Here is a 27,306-nt window from a genome sequence, read left to right as displayed (position 1 = left end):
CACATCATTCCATAGGCGATCTATCTTTATTTCGAACTGTAGAATTTCATTGTAAGAAATATCGGCCAAAGTTCAATTATTAGGCAGAGAGTCCGTTGCCCATCTATCCAATGGCGTTCTTTCAAAATATTTATGACCAACAGTCGAATAGAATAGAATTATATAACGTACAATAGAAAACGATACACAAACAATTGTTAATTCTGCTGCTAATCATGAACAACGATCAGTCCCTTCTCCCACAAGCTTTTAGCGAACTCGATCTTATCTTCTACCGGCAAATCACCAACAGTCACCATTTGCGGGTAAACTTTGACTAGCAATTCAACTCCTAGGGCCGTATCGTGATCCACCTCTAGGAAGTTGGGTTCATACTCGTGATACTCGCGCGAATTATCCGTGTGATAGTAAATGCGAATCTTGTTTTCCTCGCTGACCAGTCGAAGGATATTCCGGCGCAGAAGACGCACCGATGACTGCTCGGTGAACGGAATTCGTAGCGCTACCGTACCATCGGGGTTGTGGGTGTAATTGGCCCCGTACACCGAGTTTGGTATTTCGTCTGCTGCTACTAGAGGAGGCAAAGCATCGTGCTGGAAACGCTTGGCCATTTGATCCACAGCAGTGTCGATTGCTTCTTCGGTGAAAATCTTATCAACAAGGTTTTTAATTCGGTGGATCAACTCCTTCCGCGTTTGAGTTGCATTATCCGAGAAAACGATCCCAAAATGCTGATGGAGATCACGTGGAATGCCTTGACGCAGTGCAAGGTCGCTGTCGGCAGCCTGTGCAAGAGCATGCGGAAGAAACAGCTCCAGAAAATCGGCCCAACTGTTTTTCTGATACACGCTCATAGTAACGTGCAGTGAGTGGTGGCCTGGCACGGTACTAGCTTGATGAATGATTCCTCGTGGGAAATAGAGCAAATCACCGGGCTCCAAAACTACTTCCAAAATCGGCACACCAATTTCTTCCTGAATGAAATTTGGAGAAGAAACTCGTGGCAGTACTTCGGAAGCCGTCCGCGGGCTGTAAAGTTTCCAATGCTTGCGGCCTTCAACTTGCAAAACAAAAGCCTCGATATCGTCGTAGTGAGGAGCAAATCCCTGGCTGTTCGGTGGGGTTAAATAGAAATTAGCTCCCGTCATGCAGTGAAAAAACTCCTGCAATTTGACGTTCATCTTATAAATTCCACGCAGACAGGTTTGCGGATTGAGCATACGGATGCTGCAGCCTTCGTTATAAAACGACCACATATCCGGGGGTAAAACTCTACCATCGGGATTATGGGTTTCTCTCTTACCTTCCCTGTAAGAGGTTACATCAATGTTTTTAGTATACTCAATGTTATGCTTCCGTAGCATCTCATCGATCTTTGCACGGGAAACTAGTTCACTGTAATATGAATGATCATTCCGCTGAATAAGCAAAGGTTTCTTCTCCCAATACTGAGCCATGAAATCCGCCACTGAAATTGGCTGTATAACCCAAGCCAACGTTTCTCGTCCTACTTCTACACTGTCATCCGGACTGACATGCGATGTCTTTGTGGCTCCAGGAGTTTTTGGTTCCTGTTTGATAGCAATTTTCTTTGGTGTAAATTCCAGGGGTTGAGGCATTATTCGACTCTTCTTCTTTTTCGATATTTTTGTTTTCTGAGTCACCGGGGTAGAATGGTTAGAATTGTTCCGAAGAGTCTGCCCATCGAAAGATGTCTCAATTAAATTGTCCGATTGATGAGCTGCTCTGGAATTGTTCAGAGCATTAAGGCTCTTGCGTAGTTTCTGCTTGTGCTTCTTAACATCCCGCAGTTTGATTTTCAAACTCGGCTTCTTTTTTTTACTCTGCTTGGAAGTGTCTTTTTGCTCATCTTTACTTTTTGTAGACGATGTGGAAGTGTCCTACGAAATGCAAAACAACGCTAGAGAAATTTTAACAACGAATAGTCGATGTTACCTTTGTGTTTCTTTTCTTCGCCGGTGGTTCTTCCGATCCACCTGTTTGATGCTGGTCGAACTCTCGTTGCTGTTCCTGCAGCAATTGTTCAATTATTTCCTTTTTGCTGGCAGGGGATTTTCTCTTTTTTTGTGGCTTAGCTTTAACAGTCCCATCCTTTGGTTGCGGTTGTGTTGTGGCCTCAGTTGAAACCGTTGAAACAGGTTGAGGTCGCGGTGTGTCGAAAATCGAAGGCACTCTACTCATTTCTATAGGGGGAGAGATTTAAATAACCGTAAATGTCTTTTTTGTCGCAAAGATATATGTTGACTTCTACCGTATTAGGTACTTATAATTGATAGAATTAAAAATTTCACTTCAGAATAAACGTTCACAATAAAACTAGTGTATAAACAAGACACCCGCGATTCCAATGCCGCCAGAGAACGTGATTAAATTTTGGCACGGGGCACGGCCCTATTTCGCCGTTCTTTCTGAATTGTCACTTTCCAGCAGAGTTGCCGAACTTTTTGCCAAAAAATTGTCATTGTACACCGAGAAAAAAAGCTATCGGCATACCAAAAACTAGTTGCAGTTGAAAATCAGAGTATTGAACTTCCCTAATAAAAAAATTCTCGACAAACATATGATTACGGCCTAAAAGCCAGCTGTCAAAATCCACTTTGAATGGAAATTCCAGACAAACCGTTGTTAGTCGAACACAGTTCACAACAGTTTATGAAAGAGAAAACTTTTCTCTTACGTTTACTACCAACATCTGTGATTGGCGTGTAACGGTTTGTCCGGAATTTCCATTCAAAGTGGATTTTGACAGTTGGCTTTTAGGCCGTAATCATATGTTTGTCGAGAATTATACACGAACTTTGACCCATATAATCCAACGATTCTACATATTGTTTGGATTATACCCTGAACAGGTCGTTGGGCTCTTGGATCATAAGATGTTTATTAGGGTTGCGCATTAAAATAAGTTACCGTCGCATAGTGGGACGGAATCAAAAAAAAATAAAGGGTTGTGTACAGGACACGACCACGGTGACATTAAAAATGTAGTTTTTTTCAAGAGCGTGCAAATGAATTTTATCTATCACACATATCGACTCACGTTCTTGTTCACTCGCCTGTTTTCATGTTACAATTTGCTATATACCCTCCCCATCAAAACATAATTTATTGAAGGTCTTTTAACGGTAATCTATTAATTAATCAAGTATCTCACTAGGTGATTGGCATTATTTGGCTGATCCATCTAGTAAAAATAGGCTGGTCTGTCCAGAAAATATATTCAAAAGAAAAGTTCCATATTGAGAGCTGTGATGAGGAAGCTCACGCCCGCCAACGGAAATATGCAGATTCTCCATGAAATATGAAATTTCATTTAAATTTTCAATAATGTACTAATGAACTTAAGTAAACAATCTTAAGTTTAAGTATTTCTTGATCGATTAGTGGTGGAAAAAATGAAATTATTTGCTAAATTACATTGTTATGCAACGTTCGCACTACCAGTTAAAACGGGTTTTTATGCTATCTTGGTGACATTTTTCTTGTTGCTAATTATTAAAACGTGTTATAACTCTGTAGTGTAAACATTGTAATATTAAACCAATTCTGCAGCGTTTTATGTTATATAGGTGTTTTATGTGGTAATAGGACTGATATAATTATATCTTCAGTACAGCGGTTTGTTTCATAATTTAAAACAGATTTATTTTAAAATTTAAATTAGTATACGCAACCGTTCTATTTGTTGTATACTTTAAAACGCAATTAGAACTGTGTTTTAAATACATAGAGTAGGACAGATATTCTGACTGGATAAACTGTGAAAACAATTTTAAGTCCAGTAACGCTTAAGACATGGCTTGAATTTGAATCGAAAAAGAACACCCGCTTAAACTGCTGCTGGGACGGTAAGTTCTGTTTTAAAATTTTCCGTTGTGTGCAGTACGAAACAAAAGTGTTTGAAATTAGAAAACAAGAAGTTCTGCTGGGAATGTGATTGTTTCCGATGCAATTACACTCAGATTTTTCACGCAGGGGATATAGGCCGTGTAAATGAAAATCGCGTAAATTAAAAAAAAACGCGTTAATGAAAACCGCGTAAATTTCAAAATCCGCGTAAAAAACCTGAGTGTACTCTCCTATATAAAATACTACTTTGCTGAGCAGTGCAATAACTACAGAAGCACGTTGTCAGATGCCTTACTGATAAAAAACATAACCGAAATATGAAACATGAAAACCAATAGGCTCTTTACCCTACGCAGCTACAAAGCGCCGTAAACATGGATTAACAAGTTACAACGCACACGCATGCATAAAAATAAATATATTTTTTCAAACGCAACACTCTTAAGCAGCACACACCGTATTGAATTAAATCCAAACCACCCCGCCCACCCACGTTGCAAATCATTCTGTGACACCGTGCTGGTACCCGAAAAATCCGCACATGGCCACCGCTGCCGAAAATGCATAGCGTCCACCGCTTATTGTAGTGCCCAGACGCTGCAGCCATGATCTTACCCGTTCGACATAAGAACAAAAACTGATTCAAACGGGTACGCGTCACCTCTATTTATAAACTAACCGTATATGGTTTAGTCACTTAGGTGCGAGTGTGTGCAAATGCCAACGTTACCGAAAATCGATAGCGCTTATTGCATCGCCCGGAGACGATGTAGCTCGTATGGGATAAGAGCAACAACTGATTTAAACGGACATGCGTTGCTTCTATTTATGACTTTTCGTGTTTCATTGAGCAACTAAGCTGCCCTCTCTTGACGGCTGTGTCTGAGAAATCTGCCTCACGAATGGTAATTTTCCCGTTTTTCGTGAACTTTTTAATTTTACCAATTTCCAAAAGTCTACTTTTATTGGGGAGATATTAAGTTATTACCAATATTTATGTTAGGTGTTTCTGAATCGGTTGGTGTATGAATGATTAAAATCCATCTAGTAATATCGGAGTTATAAGCGTGCAAACCTTACATAGTTTCGTTACATGGGAGATAGTTTAGATTTTAGAATGACACCTAGCCCCAGATAGTGGAGTAAGACATTTTTAATGTCAAAAAGCACATCCTTGCTCTCACTAGAGTACTATGGCTTTAAGTTTCATAACTTTCTCTACCCAGTAATCTCTAGCTAATTGAATGTCGTTAAAACCTATTGATACATATATAAATCATAGGGGAATCTAATGGGATCCTTGGAATAATGTGGGGTAAATAGACTAGTGTTTCGATAAATTATTTGTGTGATAGTGTGGGAAATAAAATGAGTAGGCTTTGCGAGATAGGAAATATAGAAGGGAGAAATAAAGTAATGTCTGACGTGTACGGACGTATTTCCTTCCACTCAAATCCGAAGCACCACATCTGGCAACGAGGCTAGGATTATTTCTTTCCATCGGGTAGATACTAACTAATTTAAAATGATGCGTTTAAATATATAAACTTTTCTTAACAAGATAATCCAGTCACTTCCGGATCGGAAGGACGTTTATTAAAAAGCTCATAAGCAAGGCGACAGCCGCTGCAACTGACAGAAAGAAGGTTATAACCGCTGTTAGCGGCAGAAATAAGGCGATAGCCGCTGTCCCGGAACAGGAAATAGGCGTAAAGCCGCTGTCCCGAAACAGGAAATAGGCGTAAAGCCGCTACCATTACGTAAAAACTAGGAAACAGCCGCTGTTAAAAGCAGAAAATAGGTAAAAACGACACCATAGCAACGAAAATTATTTTAAAATATAAATGAAAAAAATTGCAGAAAAAAAATTATGGAAGGTGGGAACATAGCTTCATTTAAATTTAACCATCTACCAGAAACGGAAATCCGCAAGGAATGGTTAAGATGGAAGCGAAATTTCGATGTTGTGGCCGCTGCAAGTGACGAGAAGAACAGTAGAAAGAGAATGAAGAACATGCTATTAGCGAAAGGAGGGTTGGAGCTACAGGATCTGTTTTACTTTCTAGATGGTGCCGACGTGGTGGAAGATCGAGAGAATGAAATCGATCCATATAAAATATCGATCGAAAAGCTGAACGAGTATTTTTCTCCCAAGCAGCATGATTCTTTCGAGCGAAGCGAATTTTGTAAATTAATGCCGTTTACTTCCCAAGATGGAACACGTGAGCCATTAGTAAAATTTTTAATGCGGTGCACCGAACAGGCCAAAAAATGCGACTTTGGAAAAACCGAGGCCGAGAGTCGCGAGTTAAGGATCATTGATAAAATTGTGTTCTACGCACCGATGGAATTAAAGGAAAAACTGCTACAAGAAGAAGAACTAACATTGACAAAAATCACGAAGATGGTAAACTCGTTTGAATCGATCAAACATCAAGCTCAACTAATTATGATCACAGGGAACGAGACAGCTACCAAAGCAATGATATCGGACTCAACCCACGTGAATCGAATTCAAGGAAACACGAAACACCTTACTGGAACATGCTACAGATGCGGACAGAAAAATCACTATGGCAATGATCAACAGTGCCCAGCTCACTTTTCGAAGGTAGGTCGCTCTGTTTTAAAAAGAAAACAACATGAAAACACAAGCTTCGTTCCACCATTAAAGAGAGGAAGATTTGAAAATGTAACTGAGCACAACGAAGAACAACCCAGTTTCATCTATAACATTGGAGACGGCGATGAATTTTTATGGGTGAAAATAGGCGGTGTGCTTGTTCAAGTGTTGATTGATTCTGCTAGCAGCAAAAATATTATTGTTCAAGGAGTAAAAACGTGGTCACCAGGTCATATGCCTAATACGACTCTGCGTGGGTACGGACGGAATGCTAAACCGTTAACAGTGTCAAAGGTGTTTGTATCAATGGTGAACGTGCAAGGTGCTACTAGGAATTGTGAGTTAGCTGCCACATTTTTGTAGTCGTTGGTGGATCACAAACTTTACTCGGAAGGGAGACCGGGAAACAGCTGGGTGTACTCACAATTGGACTTTCTAGCTCAGATACGACGATTAACGTGCTGGGTCCAATTGAAAAACGACCATTTCCGAAGATGAAAAATGTACAGCTTCGACTTCCGGTAGATACCAGCGCTGTTCCAGTAGCACAACGTGTAAGAAGGCCGCCGATTGCATTACTGACCAGAATAGAAGACAAGATGTTTCAGCTGGTAGCTACGGACATTATAGAACCAGTTACTGGAGCAGTTCCTTGGGTCTCACCATTAGTTACAATTGTCAAGGATAATGGAGATTTGCGTCAACCAAGCTATCCAAAGAGAACACCACATGATGCCAACGTTCCAAGATTTCTTGCCCCGTCTAACTTCCTCCAGATTTTTAGCCGTTTAGATATAAAAGACGCCTTCCATCAGGTAAACAGATTCAATTATTATAAATAGTAAATAATGTTTGCAACATTGGATTCATTTTACAAATTATTTTTGTTAAATAGATTGAATTAGACGAATCTTCAAGATATATAACAACTTTATGGGTTACATAAAGGATTATTCAGGTATAAAAGACTGATGTTCGGAGCATTATGCGCGCCAGAAATGTTTCAGCGGATCATGGAACAAATTTTAGAATGTGAAAATGTCATAAATTTTATAGATGACATTATGATTTTTGGTGCTGATGAAGAAGAATATGATAAGGCGTTACAAAAGGTTTTGTCAGTTTTAAAAAGCAGGGATATTTTGTTGAATCATGAAAAGTGCATATACAAGGTCAAGGAGATTGAATTTCTCGGTCACTTAATGTCACATCAAGGTATTCGCCCAGCTACAAACAAAATTTCCTCACTACAAAAGTTCCGTGAACCAAAAACTTCGGAGGAAGTTAGAAGTTTTTTAGGATTGGCAACTAATGTCGGACGATTTCTTCCCGATCTTGCTACTAAGACTGCTCCGCTGAGACAACTGACTTGTAACGACAGTAAATTCGAATGGAATTGTGAACACCAACGTTGTTTTGAGGATTTGAAGCTTATGATCTCGGATGTGAAAACTCTTTCATTTTTTGACAATTCATTACGTACCAGAGTAATAGCCGATGCTTCCATATTATTTGCTATGCCAGCAAAAGCCTAACGAACACTGAAAAACGCTACTGTCAAACTGAAAAGTAAGCATTGGCATTGGTTTGGTCAGTTGAGAAGTTTGCTGTATATCTAATCGGAAGAACATTCGAACTGGAAACTGACCACAAGCCACTAGAAATTATTTTTGCTCCAACATCCACTCCCTGCGCTCGGATAGAAAGATGGGTTTTGAGACTGCAATCTTTCAAGTTCACAGTGAAATACCGAAAAGGATCAGGAAATGTTGCTGACTCCCTATCACGTTCGGTACCTCCGGAAAATTGTGAAGATTTCGAAAAAGATAATCATTTTCTTGTGTTGGCAATTCAAGAGTCGGTTGCTGTAGACGTGGAAGAAATCGAAAATGCAGCACGCAATGATCAAGAGATATTAGCAGTGAAAGAAAGTCTCAAATCTGGAATTTGGAACAGCCATACAGTAAAACCTTTTGAACCCTTTAAAAATGAGCTCGGATTTGTAGGAGAAACGATGGTGAGAGGTAATAAATTGGTAGTTTCGAAGTCTCTACGAAATAGGATAATACAACTAGCACATGAGGGACATCCGGGAGAGTCTCTCATGAAAAAACGATTGAGTGATCGCGCATGGTGGCCACTGATGGATCGAGAAGCGAAGGAATTTGTAGTTAAATGTGAAGGATGCCAACTGGGTGGACTGCCTAGCAAGCCGGTTCCAATGAGTCGTCGTGAATTGTCATTGAAAGCGTGGGTCGACGTGGCGATAGATTTTATGGGTCCACTTCCGCCAGGAGAATATTTGTTGGTAATAATCGATTATTTCAGCAGGTACAGAGAGGTAGAAATCATGACACGAATAACATCTCGAGAAACGGTGGATAGACTAAATAAAATATTCACCAGACTCGGATATCCCAGAACAGTAACGTTAGACAATGTGAAGCAGTTCATAGAGAGAATTTGAAGAATATTGTAAAGTACATGGAGTAAGCCTAAATCATTCTGCTCCTTACTGGCCACAGGAAAATGGACTTGTAGAACGCCAGAACCGTTCACTTTTAAAAAGACTACAGATAAGTCACGCTTTAGGAAGAAATTGAAAGAAAGATTTAAACGATTATCTCATCATGTACTATACGACGCCTCATTCATCTACAGGGAAAACACCAACAGAACTGTGTTATGGTCGAACCATACGCTCTAAGCTTCCGTGTATTGAAGACATAGAGACTGCTCCACCTACTTCGGATTACCGTAATCGTGATTGCAATAAAAACACAATGGAAAAGAACGCGAGGACACCAGGCGACGCGCAACGGAATCGGATGTCCAGACGGGTGACACCGTTTTATTACAACAATTAACACCATCCAACAAAATGCAAACAACATTTGACCAAAACAGATATACGGTTGTTAGAAGAACAGGTCCAAAGGTAATAGTTGAAGATTCAGGATCAAAGAAACAATACGAAAGGAATGTGGCACATGTAAAGAAAATTCCACAATTGGCAATAACCTCTACAACTCAACACAATGAACCAACAACCTCAAAAACACTAGATAAGGAAGTAGAATTGACTGCCATTAACACAAGTCTAGATCTCGAAGAACATTTTTCTGGATTTGATCATGAAGACATAGAGTCAAGACAACTCATTAAAAGGAAACCACGAGTTCGTGAACTTCCAAACAAATACAAAGATTATATTATGTAGTTAATAATTCTTTAAAAAAAATGATACAAAAGGAGATGTGATAGTGTGAGAAATGAAATGAGTAGACTTTGCGAGATAGGAAATATAGAAGGGAGAAATAAAGTAATGTCTGACGTGTACGGACGTATTTCCTTTCACTCAAATCCGACGCACCACAATTTGTATTATGAAGCATGAAAAATAAACTATTATGCGAAATTAATAAATATTTGAAATATTATGGTTCATTTCATATATTCCAACATTCAAAGATATTTTTTTTTTGATATTAGCATGCTCATAAATCATCAGTGTCCTGCCAATCATCTTCTTCGTTATTGGATGAACATGGTATTTCGGTGCTTAGAGTACTCGGTTATATTAGTACCTTGTTCATGTGTGTGTGTTGAAACGACGAAACGTACGTTTCATTGGAAACGAGCCATTCAATAATTTTGAGGTGGCGAATTGAATTGGCACATTTGATAATAAGTACTGAAAAACGCAATTTGTCAATAAAACTGATTGAAAACTGTGCTTCTAAAGTTTCGGCTTTTCGTATATGTTTTATTTATTATAATGTTTTTACACAAAATAGCATAATCTTTTTTTAAAAGTTTCATTCATCCCATATGAAATACATTGCGATGAATCGCGCGCCGAATAGCGCTACGAATCTTACTGCAACGAAAAATAATCGTCGCGTCTCCTTTGTCTATTCCACATGTCCACTGTTACAGCCTTTACATTGGTGTTCTCTCTGAGAGCCAAATCAATGTTGTCGCAGGGGTGTGCGATACTATCTATGTACAATTATTATAGCTATTTGAAAAGGCCTTAGCCACTACAACTCCTTTCCCCATTCGAAGATTGTACACAATCATGCTAATCTATATGATTAACTGCTTTATCGATTCTAATTTATCGATATGTTTGATATATATATACTTTATATATAAATATATTCGATAGGAAACATACTCTCATGAAATTTCATCATCTTTTACATACAATTCATTCATAATGCTATTACATTAATATTCTAAAATTTATCCTAATAATAATCAAAATCCACTTTTGTTTTCTTCTTAATTAGTCTCGTCGATCTTCGAACCGGTGGTCGTACTTCTATCTCAGCTTCTTGCTGTGATGGTTCTGGGATCAATGGTGATGGTTGTTCAAATATCGAGGATTCAGATGCGAATCCGTAAAAATCAGACTCCGAGTCTGAATCGTAAAATTCATGCTCTCTGCGCCTTTTGCTGCTCACAGGTTGTGCTTGTGAAATACTCTCTTCACGGAATACAAAATTAGGTGACTTTGAATCGTAAAATTCATGCTCTCTGCACCTTTGGTTGCTCACTGGTTGTGTTTGTGAAATGCTCTCTCCACGGAATACAAAATTAGGTGTTTTCCGGCGAGTGCTTGCTGGGATTTTGAGTTGGCGTTTATGTGCCGAAAGTACTTTGCCGCCAAGAGAAATCTGTAAAACATTCGTAGAAAGGTGCATTAGAAATTTGGCTGGTAACCATCTTCTTATATCTGTTTTATTAATATTTTTATAATATATTAGGTCTCCATTTTTGACATTAAAAATGTCTTACTCCACTATCTGGGGCTAGGTGTCATTCTAAAATCTAAACTATCTCCCATGTAACGAAACTATGTAAGGTTTACACGCTTATAACTCCGATATTACTTGATGGATTTTAATCATTCATACACCAACCGATTCAGAAACACCTAACATAAATATTGGTAATAACTTAATATCTCCCCAATAAAAGTAGACTTTTGGAAATTGGTAAAATTAAAAAGTTCACAAAAAACGGGAAAAATACCATTCGTGAGGCAGATTTCTCAGACACAGCCGTCAAAAGAGGGCAGCTTAGTTGCTCAATGAAACACGAAAATTCATAAATAGAAGCAACGCATGTCCGTTTAAATCAGTTGTTGCTCTTATCCCACACGAGCAACGTCGTCTCCGGGCGATGCAATAAGCGCTATCGATTTTCGGTAACGTTGGCATTTGCACACACTCGCACCTAAGTGACTAAACCATATACGGTTAGTTTATAAATAGAGGTGACGCGTACCCGTTTGAATCAGTTTTTGTTCTTATGTCGAACGGGTAAGATCATGGCTGCAGCGTCTGGGCACTACAATAAGCGGTAGACGCTATGCATTTTCGGCAGCGGTGGCCGTGTGCGGATTTGTCGGGTACCAGCATGGTGTCACAGAATGATTTGCAAAGTGGGTGGGCGGGGTGGTTTGGATTTAATTCAATACGGTGTGTGCTGCTTAAGAGTGTTGCGTTTGAAAAAATATATTTATTTTTATGCATGCGTGTGCGTTGTAACTTGTTAATCCATGTTTACGGCGCTTTGTAGCTGCGTAGGGTAAAGAGCCAATTGGTTTTCATGTTTCATATTTCGGTTATATGTTTTTTATCAGTAAGGCATCTGACAACGTGCTTCTGTAGTTATTGCACTGTTCAGCAGCGTAGTATTTTATATAGGAGAGTACACTCAGGTTTTCTACGCGGATTTTGAAATTTACGCGGTTTTCATTAACGCGTTTTTTTTTAAATTTACGCGGTTTTCATTTACACGGCCTGTATCCCCTGCGTGAAAAATCTGAGTGTAATTGCATCGGAAACAATCACATTCCCAGCAGAACTTTTTGTTTTCTAAATTTCAAACACTTTTGTTTCGTACTGCACACAACGGAAAATTTTAAAACAGAACTTACCGTCCCAGCAGCAGTTGAAGTGGGTCTTCTTTTTCGATTCAAATTCAAGCCATGTCTTAAGCGTTACTGGACTTAAAATTGTTTTCCCAGTTTAACCAGTCAGAATATCTGTCCTACCCTATGTATTTAAAACACAGTTCTAATTGCGTTTTAAGGTATACAACAAATACGGTTGGGTATACTAATTTAAATTTTAAAATAAATCTGTTTTAAATTATGAAACAAACCGCTGTACTGAAGATATAATTATGTCAGTCCTATTACCACATAAAACACCTATATAACATAAAACGCTGCAGAATTGGTTTAATAATACAATGTTTACACTACAGAGTTATAACACGTTTTATTAATTAGCAACAAGAAAAATGTCACCAAGATAGCATAAAAACCCGTTTTAACCGGTAGTGCGAACGTTGCATAACAATGTAATTTATCAAATAATTTCATTTTTCCACCACTAATCGATCAAGAAATACTTACACTTAAGATTGTTTACTTAAGTTCATTAGTACATTATTGAAAATTTAAATGGAAAATAAAATTTCATATTTTATGGAGAATCTGTATATTTCCGTTGGCGTGCGTGGGTTTCCTCATCACAGCTCTCAATATGGAACTTTTCATTTGAATATATTTTCTGGACAGACCAGCCTATTTTTACTAGATGGATCAGCCGAATAATGCCAATCACCTAGTGAGATACTTGATTAATTAATAGATTACCGTTAAAAGACCTTCAATAAATTATGTTTTAATGGGGAGGGTATATAGCAAATTGTAACATATGAAAACAGGGGAGTGAACAAGAACATGTGTCGATATGTGTGATAGATAAAAAAGCTATATTTTTAATGTCACCGTGGTCGTGTCCTGTACACAACCCTTTAATTTTTTAGATTATTAAATTGATCAATTGAATTATCAACATTATCTATTTCGTTATCATCATGTGATTTAGTCAGATTATTTTTCAATTTATGCTTAGGGTTTATCAAATCCAATAATGTTTTTGGCTTATAGGAGAGTAGCCTTTCCGAAGGAAAATCATGTCCTTTGTTTAGACATGTGTTCCTATAATTAAAGAGAAAATTGGATATTTTCTCATCCGTATCCAACCCTCTTATGTCAGGATCCAGGAAGAACTTTTTTAGAACATCCTTAACCAAACGAACTGTCCTTTCAGCTTGACCGTTACTTTCTGGATGATATGGCGGACTTTTCATGACTATAATGCCTTGATTTTCAAAAAACTTCACAAATACCTCCGAATTGAACGGTGGGCCTCCATCGGTTACCATCACATCTGGTAAACCAAATCTAGCAAATACACTTAGAAATACCTTTATCACTTTCTTGTGATCAGTACCATTCCTCATGTGCTCCAATTCAATCCATTTAGTGAAACTATCAATTATTACCAAAAATGTCATTTTTTGAAAATAGAAGAAATCTGCATGAACTCTGCCGAATGGCCTGGTCGTTGGAGTCCACTGTGAATATGGAGCTTTCTTGGTAATGATCGTTGTTTCTTGACAAATCCTACAGGCTTTTATGAAATCTTCGATGTCTCCATTCATACCATACCAATACACAGTCCTTCTTGCAAGCTGTTTAATTTTGTTGATGCCAGAGTGGCTTTTGTGTAATAGTTTCAAAATTTGTTCTTTCATGGCGTCAGGAATAATCACCCTGTTCTGAAACAGTACACAGCCGTCGATTTCTTCCAGATCCCTATGCAAAGAGTAGATATCTCTGAAACGTTTTTCCATGCGATCTGGCCATCCTTTCCGCATATATTCTAGAATTTTCATGATAAACCCATCTCTGCTAGTATATTGCGCTATTTGTTTGTAGTCGACAGGAAATTCATGGCCAAAATTCAAGCTGTTAACGTAATCAAAAGATAGCTCTTTAGGTACTTGTTGGGCTAAAGGGAATCGGGAGCAAAAATCGGCGTTTCCCATTTTTGATGCTGGACGGTATAAAATTTCATATTCATAAATGGCCAGTTCATGAATGTATCGCTGCAAACGAGTTACTGTTATTGAATTCCTTCCATCTTTTCCAAAAATACCAATCAGAGGCTTATGGTCGGTAAAAATTTTAAATTCTTTGCCATAAAGATACTTATGAAATTTTTTTACTGTGCTAACCACTGCCAAAGCCTCCAAGTGTAAAATTGGGTATTTCTTTTGTGCGTCGTTCAATGAGAAAGATGTGAAGCTTATAGGTTTCTCCTCTCCATCCACTTCGTGAGCCATAACACCTCCAATTCCATACGAGCATGCGTCTGTCGCCACAATAATGGGCTTTTCAGGGTCAAAATATTCCAAAACGTTAGGTTTTACCAAAAATTGTTTACAGTCATTGAAAACTTTATCACAATTCTGGGACCAAACGAATTGGACGTTCTTTTTCAAAAGTTTAAATAGTGTATGAAGCCTGGGAGATAAGTTGGGGATGAACTTTGAGTAAAAAGTAACCAAACCCAAAAAAGCCTTAAGTTCAGAAACATTTCGGGGAGCTTTCGCTTCCCGAATAGTTTCGACTTTATCTGGACAAGGAAGAAGACCTTTGTCTGTCAAAACATGACCCAGATATGGCAAACTGTTTACAAAAAAAATGCATTTCTTTAAATTAACTTTTATATTAGCCTTAGCCAATCTCTCTAAGACTAAATAAAGTTTCCGTTTGCAGTCTTCATAATTATCTCCTGCTATCAAAACGTCATCCAGGTAACAAAAAACACCATTTAAACCCTGTAAAATCGTATCCATAACCTTTTGGAATATGGATGCGCTCGACGAAGCTCCCTGTGGTAACCTGTTATACGAGTAAAGACCTTTCAATGTATTAATTACCATAATTTTCTTTGATCTTTGGGAAAGAGGAAGTTGCGTATAAGCGCCGGCCAAGTCAAGTGTACAAAAAACTTTTGAACCAGAGAGTGCAGCAAACAGATCTTGTGCCAAAGGAAGCGGGTAGGTATTCGGTACAATTACTTTGTTTAAAGAGACTTTGCAGTCAATGACCAAACGAATACTCTGATCCTTTTTGATAACAGCCACCACCGGAGAAGCCCATTCCGAAGCTTCCACAGGTGTTATAATACCATCCTTTTCTAAAGAATACAAATAATCCACAACTTTCTGCCTTAAACGCAATGGAACAGAATACGCTTTTTTGAAAATAGGTGTGTTGTGTTTTAAAACCAAATCTCCTGTAAAACCCTTTATTGGACTTGAAAAATCCTTGTCAAAAACGGTAGGAAACTTACTTTTCAAATCAACAACTATTGCGTCATTTTCCACTGCATTGACACGTTGTGTAGGCAAAGATGGTTTAGTGAATGTTGATCTCCAATCTCCATAGAAAATATCCAACCAAGTGCGACCCATCAGCGGAATGAAGTCAACCTCACAACGCAGAATGACCAAATCCAGTTGTTGCTGAAATCCTTCAAGACTCACTCTAACCGTTACTTTTCCCATTACCGCCAACCTTTTCCCGTCAATTACTACTAATCGCTTGTTACAAGGTTTCACAATAAGATGACGAAAGTTCCTGTTGAATAGCTGATCAGAAATTACGCTTTCAGCTGACCCGCAGTCAATCTCCATGGTCAAACGCCTATTTTCAACTGATGCCTCCACATAGCACGGCTCGTTTATTTTGTTCATAGATGATATCATTAAACATGGCATATCATCATCATCACTCGTATTCAAATCCTTCTTTAGACGCTTAAACAACCCGGAGCTGCTCGAAACCGGTTTGGGAGTCGGGGAATCTATGAATTTAACACTTTTAGGTTTGTAAGGGCTTTTGTTTTTAAGACGATAGCAAAATTTCCTCGTGTGCCCTTTCTTTTTACAAAAGGAACACTCGTACAACGGTTTTCCGGAACCATTTCTGTTCCTATCGTACGAAAAAGAACGGTTTCTACTGTTACTTCTGCTTCTGTTACCAAAACCGCGTTTATTTGGTGTATAATCTGATTTTCTACCTAAACGTGCCACCAAATTACCTCTTCTTTCACTATCATTGTTTAATATTCTAGTTCGGTTAGAAGCTAACTCCTGATTAAGTATTATCTTCTCAGCTTTCTCTGCCGTCAAGTTGTCTTCATCAAATAACCTCCGTTGTAAACTTCTGTCATAAACTCCCATGACCAAAACATCTCTTACAGCCCTGTCCTTAAAATCACCGAAGCAGCATCTTTCTGCTAGAACTTTCACCGATAAAATATAATCTTCCGCTTTTTCAAATTGAGTTTGCTTACGGGACCAAAATTTAAAACTGTGAATCACTTCAGAATCATTCTTATCGTAATGCTTTTTTAGTTTCTCTGTAATTTGATCGTAAGTTAAAACCTTGAAATCATACCCAGGAAAAAGTTTTTTCAACATTGTATACACTTCCTGGACACAAACAGCTAAAAACGATGTTTTGTAATCACCTAATGCTAGCTTGTTATGAAGAAACACCCATTCAAGCTGTTCTAAATATTGGCTAAATGGAATTGATCCTGGTAAATAAGGCTCGGTAGTTGCTGATAAAGGCATCCTTTGTTAATTAATTAAAAATGAAACAAAACAACAAAATTATTACCGAATGCAAAACAAAAAAAATGTAAAAATAAATGCAACTACCCGGATAGAATTTTACAATAGCATTTACCCTAGAAACAATCATAAAACAATAAATATTATTCGTGGCATTTAAAACTGGACTCCATGAAAGTGCGATTTTTCTTATAAAAGTGCGCTTTTACATTGAATCGTTTTCATGTATGAGGCGCACTTATTCCTCGTTGGATAATACATAAGTGCGTAATAGACACCAAGACGATTCAATGTTAAAGCGCAGTTCTATTGGCGTTTCCGCACTTTCTGTCGCACTTATTATATGCGCAATGCGCTATATTATAGTTATTATTGTTTGAACATTGTTCGATGCCAAGTTCTCACAGTAGATTTACAATAAAATTTCATGTAACAATAAATTTCACTGTTCAGCAATAAACTGATACAGTGCATTCACATTAAATTTTACTGTTTTAGAGAAAAAAATGTATGGAGAAAAATTGATTTTTTTAATGTTAAGATACATAACCACCCCCCTTTTTCACTGTAAAAGTCTATTTTACATTGAAATTTACTGTAAAAACGTTAAAGTTTATTGTTTTTGTATTGTAGCATAACACTAAAACTTACTGTAAATTATTGTAAAATTACTGTACTGTCACAGTGAAAATCATGGTTTTGTTACTGTACATTTCTATTCGGGTATGGAAATTAAATCACGTACCTGAAAACTTGTTGTGCAGCAGTACCAAATTACTCAAAAGTTTCCTTACTAGGCACTAAACTTCTCAAATCCAAACACACCAATATAGCAAATCAACCGTTGGAACACCGTCGATGAGAACCGATTTCCTCAGTGAGAAGTTGACATGTAATTCACCTCTCACGTTGCTGTTGATTCCTCATCAGTCCTCAGTGTCCGGCGATGTTCACTTCATGCATATAAAGCCAAACTCGTTGACTAAAGCCGCAGAAAAGCTTTCAAAATACTCAAGTGGCTACCAAAGCTTGCCTGTTCTCTCACTTGGTATCTAAAGAGATTTTATTTCCTCTCTCCCAAATGCTGTTGATGGAGGTAAAATAAAAGAAAGCTTCTGCACTCTGGCAAAATGATGTAGCTTCGGCGTCACCACGAGGCTTCTTTGTTCTTTTATACAAAGAAATTCACTTTTACCAAGCACTTTGTTAAACATGCGGCATCGAAACTTCACTTTTGCTGCTTTTAGGCTGTAATGCCAAAGATACCGATTTTTACACGATAAAAAATACTTGGGATAAAACTTTTCACGATGTATTAAACTTTTCTTAAACGTTTTCACCCTCGTCGCCAATTAATATGATCTAGAAACCAGGGATTGTGATCAAATAATAAAGTGACTTGACTCGTCCGTAGACTCTAAAAGAATGAAACTCTATTCCACATGTCCACTGTTACAGCCTTTACATTGGTGTTCTCTCTGAGAGCCAAATCAATGTTGTCGCAGGGGTGTGCGATACTATCTATGTACAATTATTATAGCTATTTGAAAAGGCCTTAGCCACTACACTTTGGAAAAGTAGGGACAATATTTGGCTGTGTCAAAATCGCTTCACTGCCGCGGACATTATAATAGGTCTGTTTTTCTGTGGTCTACCGATATTCTGAAATTCAATCTGGCCACCCTGGCTGTAATGTAAATATGCAGGATAGGTGTCAAACGTGCAAATTTTGATTTGTTTTGCTGGTATTTTTTTTTTTACGAAATCGTGTTAAAATATATCGTTTTAGCAATGTTTATCACCAATATTTTATTGAAAAAGGCGAAGAGCAAGTGAGTATTTATAATTTCATTCTATTGCGATCCTCCAAACTGAGTTGGAATTCGCCGATACGGACCAATATACTCGAACAGAAATCAACCAATTTTCTTACCCCAGGAATATTCTCGTGCTGATGGAAAGTGCCGTCAGTGGACATCAGTTTACGAAGATTCGCGAGCGTTTGGCTGATAAACTGGAGCTGATTCGCTTCGATCCGTACAGTAAGTAATATTATTATGTAAACCGATGTGGTCTAACTGTATGTATATTTCAGTACAACGCAACAGCCTCTACAAAGAACGCAGACGTGTCAGAAGCTTAAATTAGAATTTTTTCGATTAATTAGGTTTAACTGAATAAAAATGTTTCAGTAGGTTAACGAGGTGTTTTTCGTTGCATTCCGAGAGCCTACTTGAGTTGTTTTACGAAATTGGGATAAGACTGCGAATGCTCATTAAAACGTTCAAACTTTATACCCAAAATGTCTAATTTCTCAAATCCTCGCAGCCGTACTTGGATGAAGTGGGAATCTTCCCAACCGGTGCCGAAAGGTGAACCAGAGCACAAAAATTCTCTCCAGAAACAACGCACTTGTTACACTGACACAATTTTATTACCGAACAAACTATTTTAAGCGGACAAACAAACTGCATTCTATTCTATTCTCTTACACAGCCAGTATTGAAAAGCATCGTGGAAAAGACTGCAGTTATCTTTAGTGTTTTTCTTGTCAACATTAATATTTGCAGCACATTGTAATGTGACGCAAATATTAAAACGGCCAGGCCTACTGTGCAGAGTTTGTTTTGAAGATGGTTCAAAATTATACGGCAATCTAATTATTCATTTACTGAATAATTGAAATAATGAATTATTTTGAACCTTGATTAAAGAAGAAACGAGGACAACCGTACCGACCGTTTCAGTTTTAAGTGGATATGATAAATAGTTGGGAGTGACTTGGCTAAAAAGGTTAATGTCACTCCTTTGGGATGGGACAGAGGTATTTACACTTTGTCCTGGCTAATGAGCCTAGGTTAAAGCGCCTTTATTCGCTCTTAAGCGGACAAACAAACTGCATGCTGGCATTTATTTTTAACTTAATTTGTATCTTAATTTCTATATCCCAAATTGCAGTTTACGTGCTAGATGAGGTAGATTTCCAGATTGGTGCAATCCTCCAGAGCCATCAGTCGACCACAGCAGCACGATCAAGATCACTCATTCTCCTGCGATGTTTTTGATACCGAGTGATAACAAGAGAGCCTCACCGATCCGCCTTCCTCATCGCACCCGCTATCAGGTACATGGTGATGACGATGATGATACCGATCTCGCTCAGCCTGCTGTGTAGTGTAATGTATCCTTCCTTCATTCCCCGTTCCATTTCGGATTAATTTGCTGATCGGTGTACGCATGCTGATGGTATTGGCGAGATGACGATCAAGTTTTTAGAGACGATGATTATGCAGGGCTGTAGTGCTCCGGGTGATCTTGTTTGCGAACACTAATCAAAACAATCGTTTTTTGATCTGCACTGTAGATTTGGTAGAGATCCAGTAATTATCGAAAGGAAAGAAATCAAATTTGCTCTGCATTTTTAACCCTGGAGATGGAAAATGATAGCTCTGCTGTATATCTCATGAACATGAAGCTTATTCGCAGACGTATAGATCGTCTTTATGCAATAAAATCTACACGACTACATAGTCATCATGCTCAAGTTTTATAAAACCTACACGACTACGGTACGATGTCAGATGTTGTCCTGGATATCTTTTCTTTAGCGGGATAGCGTGTTGATTCGGCTGGAGCACTCCGACTGAGATTTTCCCAGTGGCGGAATCTGTTTCCTGGCTAATTAGCTTCCAGCTTTGTCACGATATACTCAGATAGTTCCATGCGGGAAATCTACCCTACTCAAACTGAATTTTCCGGCGATAGATTTCACCCGTTGGCGTTATCACTTCGTCAGATTCGACAGATTCTGTGATTCCTTCGCGTTCTAGTGTAAGGTCTTTAATCGCTTCATGAGAACTTTCACCGATTCCCTGCAGAACCTCCATCTTGTTGGACAGAAAGTTCCTTATTTCGAATCCGCCGAAATATTGTACGCGTTTTGCTTCGTTGATCACGTCTACTGCCTCTTGAATCGTCCAAAAGATATCTAGAAGGTCATTAATGCTATGGCTCTTCACAATAACTTCAGTTGCCCGAGGATATTTGCCAACAAACTCTTGCGCGTTCAAATTTTTAACGTGTTGGGCCGATGAAGGTGAGAAGGTTGACCCAAAGGTGGCCACGTCCATAACGAAGGTCGTATGACGCAGAGAGTTTTCATGCCAAAGAAAGCGTTGCGAGTGACGATCAGGTTCAAGGATCTTAACTTGGTGGAACATTTCTCTTATGTCACCACACACGGCTACCGGGAATTGACGAAAACAGCTGAGAACAGTCTGAAGTGACGTAAGCAGATTAGGCACTTTCAAAAGGTTAGCGTCCAATATAAGTCTAACTTTCCCGGTTTTTTTGATGTAGCACAATTCCTAATGGACGATACCACACACAATCAGCCTTTACACACTGTAGTTCAGCCTCGGTTGCCCTGTGGGCATAACCTTTCGTCTCGTAATCTACAATTTGTGCGTTCACTTGCTGCTTCAGTTCCGGGTTTTTGAGGAGTTTCCTCTCCAGTGCTTGTAGACGACGAGCAGCCATTGGATAACTGTTGGGGAAGCACGGATTGTTTTATCGGAACAGTAAGCCGCAGATTATCCAGTTCAATTAATAGCTTCGGCTGAACCTATGCGTAATCTTCCAGCGGGACCCCCGCAAACGATGAAACTGTTCCGTAAGATCTTGATACCGCATTGTCTGCTTTGGAAGAACGAACTGGCTTACTGTGCGGGCTTGAATCGGCTTTCGTCGTACAGCACTGCCCACACCCGCAACCTCAAACTTCACTTGCTGGGACCTAAGTTGTCTTGTCATATTGCCAGTTGGTAAGCGACTCCGGTGCCCCACTAACTCCTAACAGCTTGGCTACAAGGCGAAAATTGCTGAAGCAGCACCTTTGTTCAATAGCACAATGACTGGCAGAAATTTTGACGGATGAAAGGTGAAGAAGACTGTGATGTCTATCGCGGCAGCCATCTATCTCGCATCCTCTCCACGATTTGCAAGGCCATTTTTCTTGGTTGTTCATACAAGTTCTGCAAAGACCTTTTTGCTGCACATTTTTCCACCTTGTCTCCCCGTTCAGTGATTTGAAGCGAGCATATTCTGCTATGCGATGTCCTTGCACGTTTCACATGGCACAGGTCTTTCTCGGTACGTGCTTATCAATTCTGGGGGACGTTCCTGTTGGCATTGTTTCCGATGAATGTGTTTGGCTTTCTCTTTCGACCTCTGCTTATCTAGTCTAGACGATCTTCCGAAACATGGCAGTTCAAACTCACTTTACTGGCCGCGTTGACGAACCCGGCCATAAAGTCTCCGAAGGTCACAAGCGTAAACGTCGAAAATCGGTCTTTGAAGAGCTTTGAGATGGTCCACGAGATTTTGTACCGCTATTAACGACCGGATGAGTTACTTGGGCCGACCACAGAGTGTTAGCAAGATTTTAACAACTTGTCCTACGCCACTAGGAAGTAGCAGCCGACTTCTTACCGTTTCAAGCGCGTGACCTTTCAGCGTTCGTTGTAAGCGGATATGATTTTTCGCATCCGTGTTCCAGTAAGCGGCCGTTAATTGCTCGAAACTACTGATGAATATTGGCCAGTCCTCGGGGTGACCGCTAAACATTGGTAGTTCTTTACCCATTACCTGACGAGCTGCAATTTGCTGAGCGCCGATGGTCACCGGTAGCATATTCGCTGGTGGATGAATGTGATAGTCACCAGAGTGAGGAAGTGAGACAGCCGGACCCCGAGCCGAGCCCAGTGGTTCATCGGTTCTATCACCTTCGCTCGCGTGGCCATCTATTTGCAACCGTTTGTTTAACCAATCTTCGACCTTTCCAGCAGAATCAACAATTGAGCCTCTGTGACTGCTATATTCGGCGAGTTGCAACATAAGCTCGCATTTTTTCTCCATAGACTGCAGTCTGATGATCAGCGGTTGTTTCTCTTGGAAGAGCTTCGAATCTCGTAACTTGCGTTCCCGCAATGTCTTCTCCTTTTACATCAGTCTAGGCTGTTCCTCTAGCTGCCGTTGCTCTTCTTCCAGCTCTTGCTTGCGTATATCTTCCTGCTCTTTTAGCTCCCGTTCCAATATTTGCCTCTCTTGCTCTATGATTTGCATCTGCGTTTCTAGTGCCACACGAGCACTAGAAGTCATGCTGACTGCCGGCGTTGCCGGAGGAATTGTTTTTGCTGCGTTTCGATCCAGCTTTGCTAACCGTAGCTTTGGTTGATCGCTGATCCTTGCCGTTATCACACCGTTAGGTTCACGCAATTTTCCATCTATAAGAATAACCGCATGTAAGTTAACCTCACTTTTAGTTATAAGCTAAGATTACTTACTTTTAATACAAGTTCGTGTAATTGTTCGATGTAAGCAATAGTTTTAAGTGCAAAATTCACTTTAGATTTAGATAAAGAAATAATGTATATATAAGTGAAATATACCTCAAATAGATAACTTTTTCGTCGACACTCCATTCACGTTGTTTAACTTTTTTTTCTATCTGTCGCGATCGTCACCTATCCTTCCCTGTCATCTATCTTGATTGACTGCTTATGACGTTTCAATTGGTTACGTTGCTTTGCGTTCGTAGCGGCACTGCAACAAGTGGCCTCGTCTTCACAGGTATTGTGAAAAACAGATTTCTGCACATAGTCGTTTTATCCCATGCAAAAAATTTGATCTCGGGACGTAGTAGGTGTTAGCTCTGCCGACTTCCCATTTCAGAATCACAGAAACCTAGCGGTACATTCCAGGATCGTTTTCTGTCGGCAAGTCCCAGCTCAATAATAAAATAAGTATCAAATTTATATCACAGTATTACTATCAAAGCTTCAAGTGCGTGCGCATGTAATTTATACGTAGGTTTCCAATCTTTATCAGTTGCTTTGAATTTTTTAGGGTATCTATACGTGTAATTCTAAACAGATTTAAACCACGTCCTACTAATCTCCTTCTGTTCCGGTTTTCCCGCAGTTGCCCACATTGGAGATATATCACCCCCATTACTTGCAACTGACAAAGTTTGGTAACCATAGGCCATAGATCGCAGGATGGTGTGATATTCACTCCACGAACGAAATTCGCTCAGCTTTGCTAATGGTTGTATTTTATTTTGATTTCTTTTCTCAAAATTCACCCCTCTAAACTTGCCCTCGGCTTGGAGCACAACCTCTCGGATGCTCCCAAACTATCCATTATTTGCTAACTGTAGTGGATGGAGATTTACAAAAATAGATCCTCCATTTTTTGACCTAAATCTCTGCTAAGTTTATATTCTGGTTGTTGGTTATACTACGTTTCTGATACTGGCTTTCTCTAGTCGTGGAATAGTATGTTTGATTTGATTTTCGTGTATCGAGAAGTTCACTTGTTTCTCCAACTGAGAGAGAGAGTAATACTACATTTGGTTTCTATTCTTGTTTCCTTCCATTTAATTTTGAACAATGGTTTGTTTTGGTATTTTTTTTACCATCAGAACTCATCATAAGCTCATTTATAATAGTAAATCATTTCAAGGTTTGCTTACATATTAACGACTAGAATACGTGATTTTTGTTTCTTAAAAAGGTTTACACGTTTTATAATGGTTTGGACACAAGTGAAAACTTCGTTGAATGTCTTTCTGTATGCGCATGCATCTGTCGCTGTGTAGGTGTCAGTGAGTGAGTGAATGAGTGAGTGTGTGTATGTGTACTTTTGGAAACGGAAAGCATTCGAATTCGATATTCACATGCGTGTTTGGTGAAAAGTATAGGGATGATTTTTTGCGTTATAGGCACTCATGATTTTTTGTTGTAGTTTATTTCAAGTTTGTTATATTTCTAACAGCAGTACGTTTTTTCACATTTGCATGTGTAAGGAGCGGGGAGAGGGGAACCATGAATGGACTTAACGATAGACTACGTAGGAGGAACTTTCTGGAAGGAAGGAGGTGGGGGAGGTCATACTTTGGTTGAATACTTTCTTGTTATCTTAGTCTACGTTTTGTAACTTGTTTTAAAAAATTGTTTTTCTTTCTGACGATTTATAATATTTATATGGTGTACCCTTAGAGAATTTAAAAATTCAATGGCATTACCATTACATGCCTTGTGGTAGGTTCCATTTTTCTATTTCTTACAGTTTGCTTCCAAGTTAGACGAAATACTTAACATCTGATTGCATCCAGAGCATATAATAAAGGAATTCTTTAAATATGTGATTTCAGAAACCAAAAATATTTTTGCATTTGTTTTTCTTTTCTAATTGACTCCCTATGTGTGACGGTAGAACGCTAAATTGTAATTAAAGCCTCGAAACTTAACCATGTCAATCAAAGTAACACAGTAAAATAACATAACAAACGCGGCCCATGGCACACTATGTATACGTAGAATCAACCGAGTGTTTGTTTAAATTGTTTGTTAACTTAGCAAATTGGCTTTTTGATGGGTAGCACACTTTTCACTGGAACAAAAGCAACAATGCAATGTTTGCATTCGCGAAAAATATGCCTTTACAGAAACAGCTAATCTCACTTTTCGTTTGCTACGCTAGACCATGGTAATTGTAGTTTATGTTATAACTAATAGTATATTGTTTTTTATTCCATTTCATTGTTTTATTTTGGGTCACCTATATTCTTTTGCTCAAAATTATACAATCTTGCTATGATAATGGAACATACAACTGTTTAATAATTTCCTAAAATATGGGGTTTTTCGTATTTCTATACTTCAAAGTTTATGTTTACATTATCGAGTGTATTTCGTCTGGCATATGGTCACTGTCGACTCGGTTAAATGACAACAAATAGGTACGTGCTAGTTTCCCCATTATGAGCAGATTTATTGACATGTAACTCTCTGTTGGTGATTCTGTTGAAAGCTCTCTCGTAGAATCTTCCGGTTTAAATTTGGATTCTACGATACCTAATTGACCTGGTCGTGATCGTGTTGAAAATTGCGCTGCATTCAGATCATCGCGGTCATGACAATTAGTAACTCGTGGTCAAACACAGCATATCCCAAACGACCCTTATGCCAAACGGAATGCACTCTTTTGTATTCCTTTTTTTTGGTTGTTTTATTCACTCTTGTAGTTGTCGTCGCAATAATCTGGTGACTCCCTATAATGCTCACTTAATGCTACAAGTTCAGTTCTTCCGATAGTTTTAGGAGGTTTCTGGAGGCTCCGCGATGAACTCTCAGGCATAGAACTCCATTTTGCTGGTCAACTTGTACTCCTGTTCTTCGATTGTGTACATATCGATTAGCTGGAAGTGTATAGTAGATGATGGAAAAATAAACAAATCAGAAGATTATTAAGCAAAGATTTCGTTTAGATTAGTTAGACAGTAATTAGTAAGCCACGCGTCGGCGATTCCTGTAGCAGTTTGAGTGGGATATTTTGACAGCAGGAAACGGGAAGAATCAGACTAAATATAGTAACAACGGTTTGTAAATCGAAGATTTTTTATGATGAAGTTAAACGAAACGATTAAATGTATAGTTTTGGAACGAGTTGCTTACACGATACGAAACATAAGTTATAAGTAAATATAAGAAATTAAGGAGTTAATCATAGAAAACGTCTCATAACCCGATTACTGTGAGTGACAGAGACATATCATTTGCTAAATTAAAAAAAAAACACTTCTCTACAACTTTGTCGAAGACGACCAAGCGCTATCTCTTTTAACTCAAACGTTAAATTTTCTATAGCCTACTATGATCAATAAAAAAAATATTTAAAAAATCAGTCGGTAACTTGTTGACCAATTTTAAAGTACGTATGTCTTTTATAAAGAAAAGAGGCAGTTAATTTTCACAAAATCTTTTGAAAGTGACAGGAAATCGAAATTGCCTGGCCTATTTCGGGCAAAACCATCAATATGGGGCACCAACAGAACACAACAATCTTGTGAAATTTTAAATAGAAGTTCACTGCAGATTTGTCTATAATATCACCATTGAAGGGTGTTTGAAGGCGACTGACGGTGTATTTTCTCGGGAGACATTTTGAAATCAGTTGACGCTAGGTCTTTGAAGGCGTCGAAAGTAGTATTTTGTCGGGAGACAGTACATATAGATCGGTTTACTGAGTAGATAATTTATTGGGGAATTCAACCCACCTCTATCATACAAAAATCCAAAGATTTTTTTTGAATATTTGTTCCTTCAGCACCGTTATATTTATTTCCGACGGTTGTAAAATTGTAAAACCTACCGAATAACACTTTGGACCCTTTCGCGTTTGACTGTTGCTAATTTAATGTGAATTCCAGTCGCAAATGTTGAACTGTAGAT

The 27,306-nt window shown here is 38.7% G+C and overlaps 4 protein-coding genes across 7 annotated transcripts in view; 2 read left to right on the top strand and 2 right to left on the bottom strand.

Moving 5' to 3' along the window:
• The window catches only part of LOC131685894 (uncharacterized), a 227,930-nt gene that overhangs the window by 13,634 nt on the left and 186,990 nt on the right, over positions 1-27,306 (top strand). The window lies entirely within an intron of this gene.
• Positions 144-2,407, bottom strand: LOC131685893 (bifunctional lysine-specific demethylase and histidyl-hydroxylase NO66). The gene is made up of 3 exons (XM_058969913.1): positions 2,273-2,407; positions 1,957-2,204; positions 144-1,901 (listed from the first exon to the last, which is right to left on the bottom strand). The coding sequence occupies exons 2-3, from the start codon at positions 2,200-2,202 to the stop codon at positions 210-212; spliced, it is 1,938 nt and encodes a 645-aa protein (XP_058825896.1). The 5' UTR covers positions 2,203-2,204; positions 2,273-2,407; the 3' UTR covers positions 144-209.
• On the top strand, positions 18,710-19,211 carry LOC131685895 (large ribosomal subunit protein bL33m). Its single transcript, XM_058969916.1, has 3 exons — positions 18,710-18,843; positions 18,950-19,053; positions 19,107-19,211. The coding sequence occupies exons 1-3, from the start codon at positions 18,803-18,805 to the stop codon at positions 19,157-19,159; spliced, it is 198 nt and encodes a 65-aa protein (XP_058825899.1). The 5' UTR covers positions 18,710-18,802; the 3' UTR covers positions 19,160-19,211.
• LOC131685892 (1-phosphatidylinositol 4,5-bisphosphate phosphodiesterase) overlaps positions 24,109-27,306 on the bottom strand; it is a 179,333-nt gene continuing 176,135 nt past the window's right edge. For all 4 annotated transcript variants that reach the window (XM_058969910.1, XM_058969909.1, XM_058969912.1 and 1 more), the window contains one exon: positions 24,109-26,273. In XM_058969910.1, the coding sequence (XP_058825893.1) occupies positions 26,205-26,273 (69 nt within the window). In that variant the 3' untranslated portion in view covers positions 24,109-26,204. The remainder of the gene's footprint in view (positions 26,274-27,306) is intronic.

Source organism: Topomyia yanbarensis, chromosome 2, assembly GCF_030247195.1.
Source record: "Topomyia yanbarensis strain Yona2022 chromosome 2, ASM3024719v1, whole genome shotgun sequence".
Classification (NCBI taxonomy): Eukaryota; Metazoa; Arthropoda; class Insecta; order Diptera; family Culicidae; genus Topomyia; species Topomyia yanbarensis.
Note: the sequence above shows the minus strand (reverse complement) of the source record. Positions and strands in the feature narration are given on the sequence as shown.

What these genes read in the sequence shown, in the direction of transcription:
- LOC131685893 (XM_058969913.1), bottom strand. Translation starts at nt 2,202, where the DNA reads ATGAGTAGAGTGCCTTCGATTTTCGACACACCGCGACCTCAACCTGTT. An exon ending in CGAAGAAAAGAAACACAAAG is followed by an intron (nt 1,902 to 1,956) that starts GTAACATCGACT and finishes TGCATTTCGTAG; the next exon opens with GACACTTCCACATCGTCTAC.
- LOC131685895 (XM_058969916.1), top strand. Translation starts at nt 18,803, where the DNA reads ATGTTTATCACCAATATTTTATTGAAAAAGGCGAAGAGCAA. An exon ending in TTGAAAAAGGCGAAGAGCAA is followed by an intron (nt 18,844 to 18,949) that starts GTGAGTATTTAT and finishes TTCTTACCCCAG; the next exon opens with GAATATTCTCGTGCTGATGG. An exon ending in GATTCGCTTCGATCCGTACA is followed by an intron (nt 19,054 to 19,106) that starts GTAAGTAATATT and finishes TGTATATTTCAG; the next exon opens with TACAACGCAACAGCCTCTAC.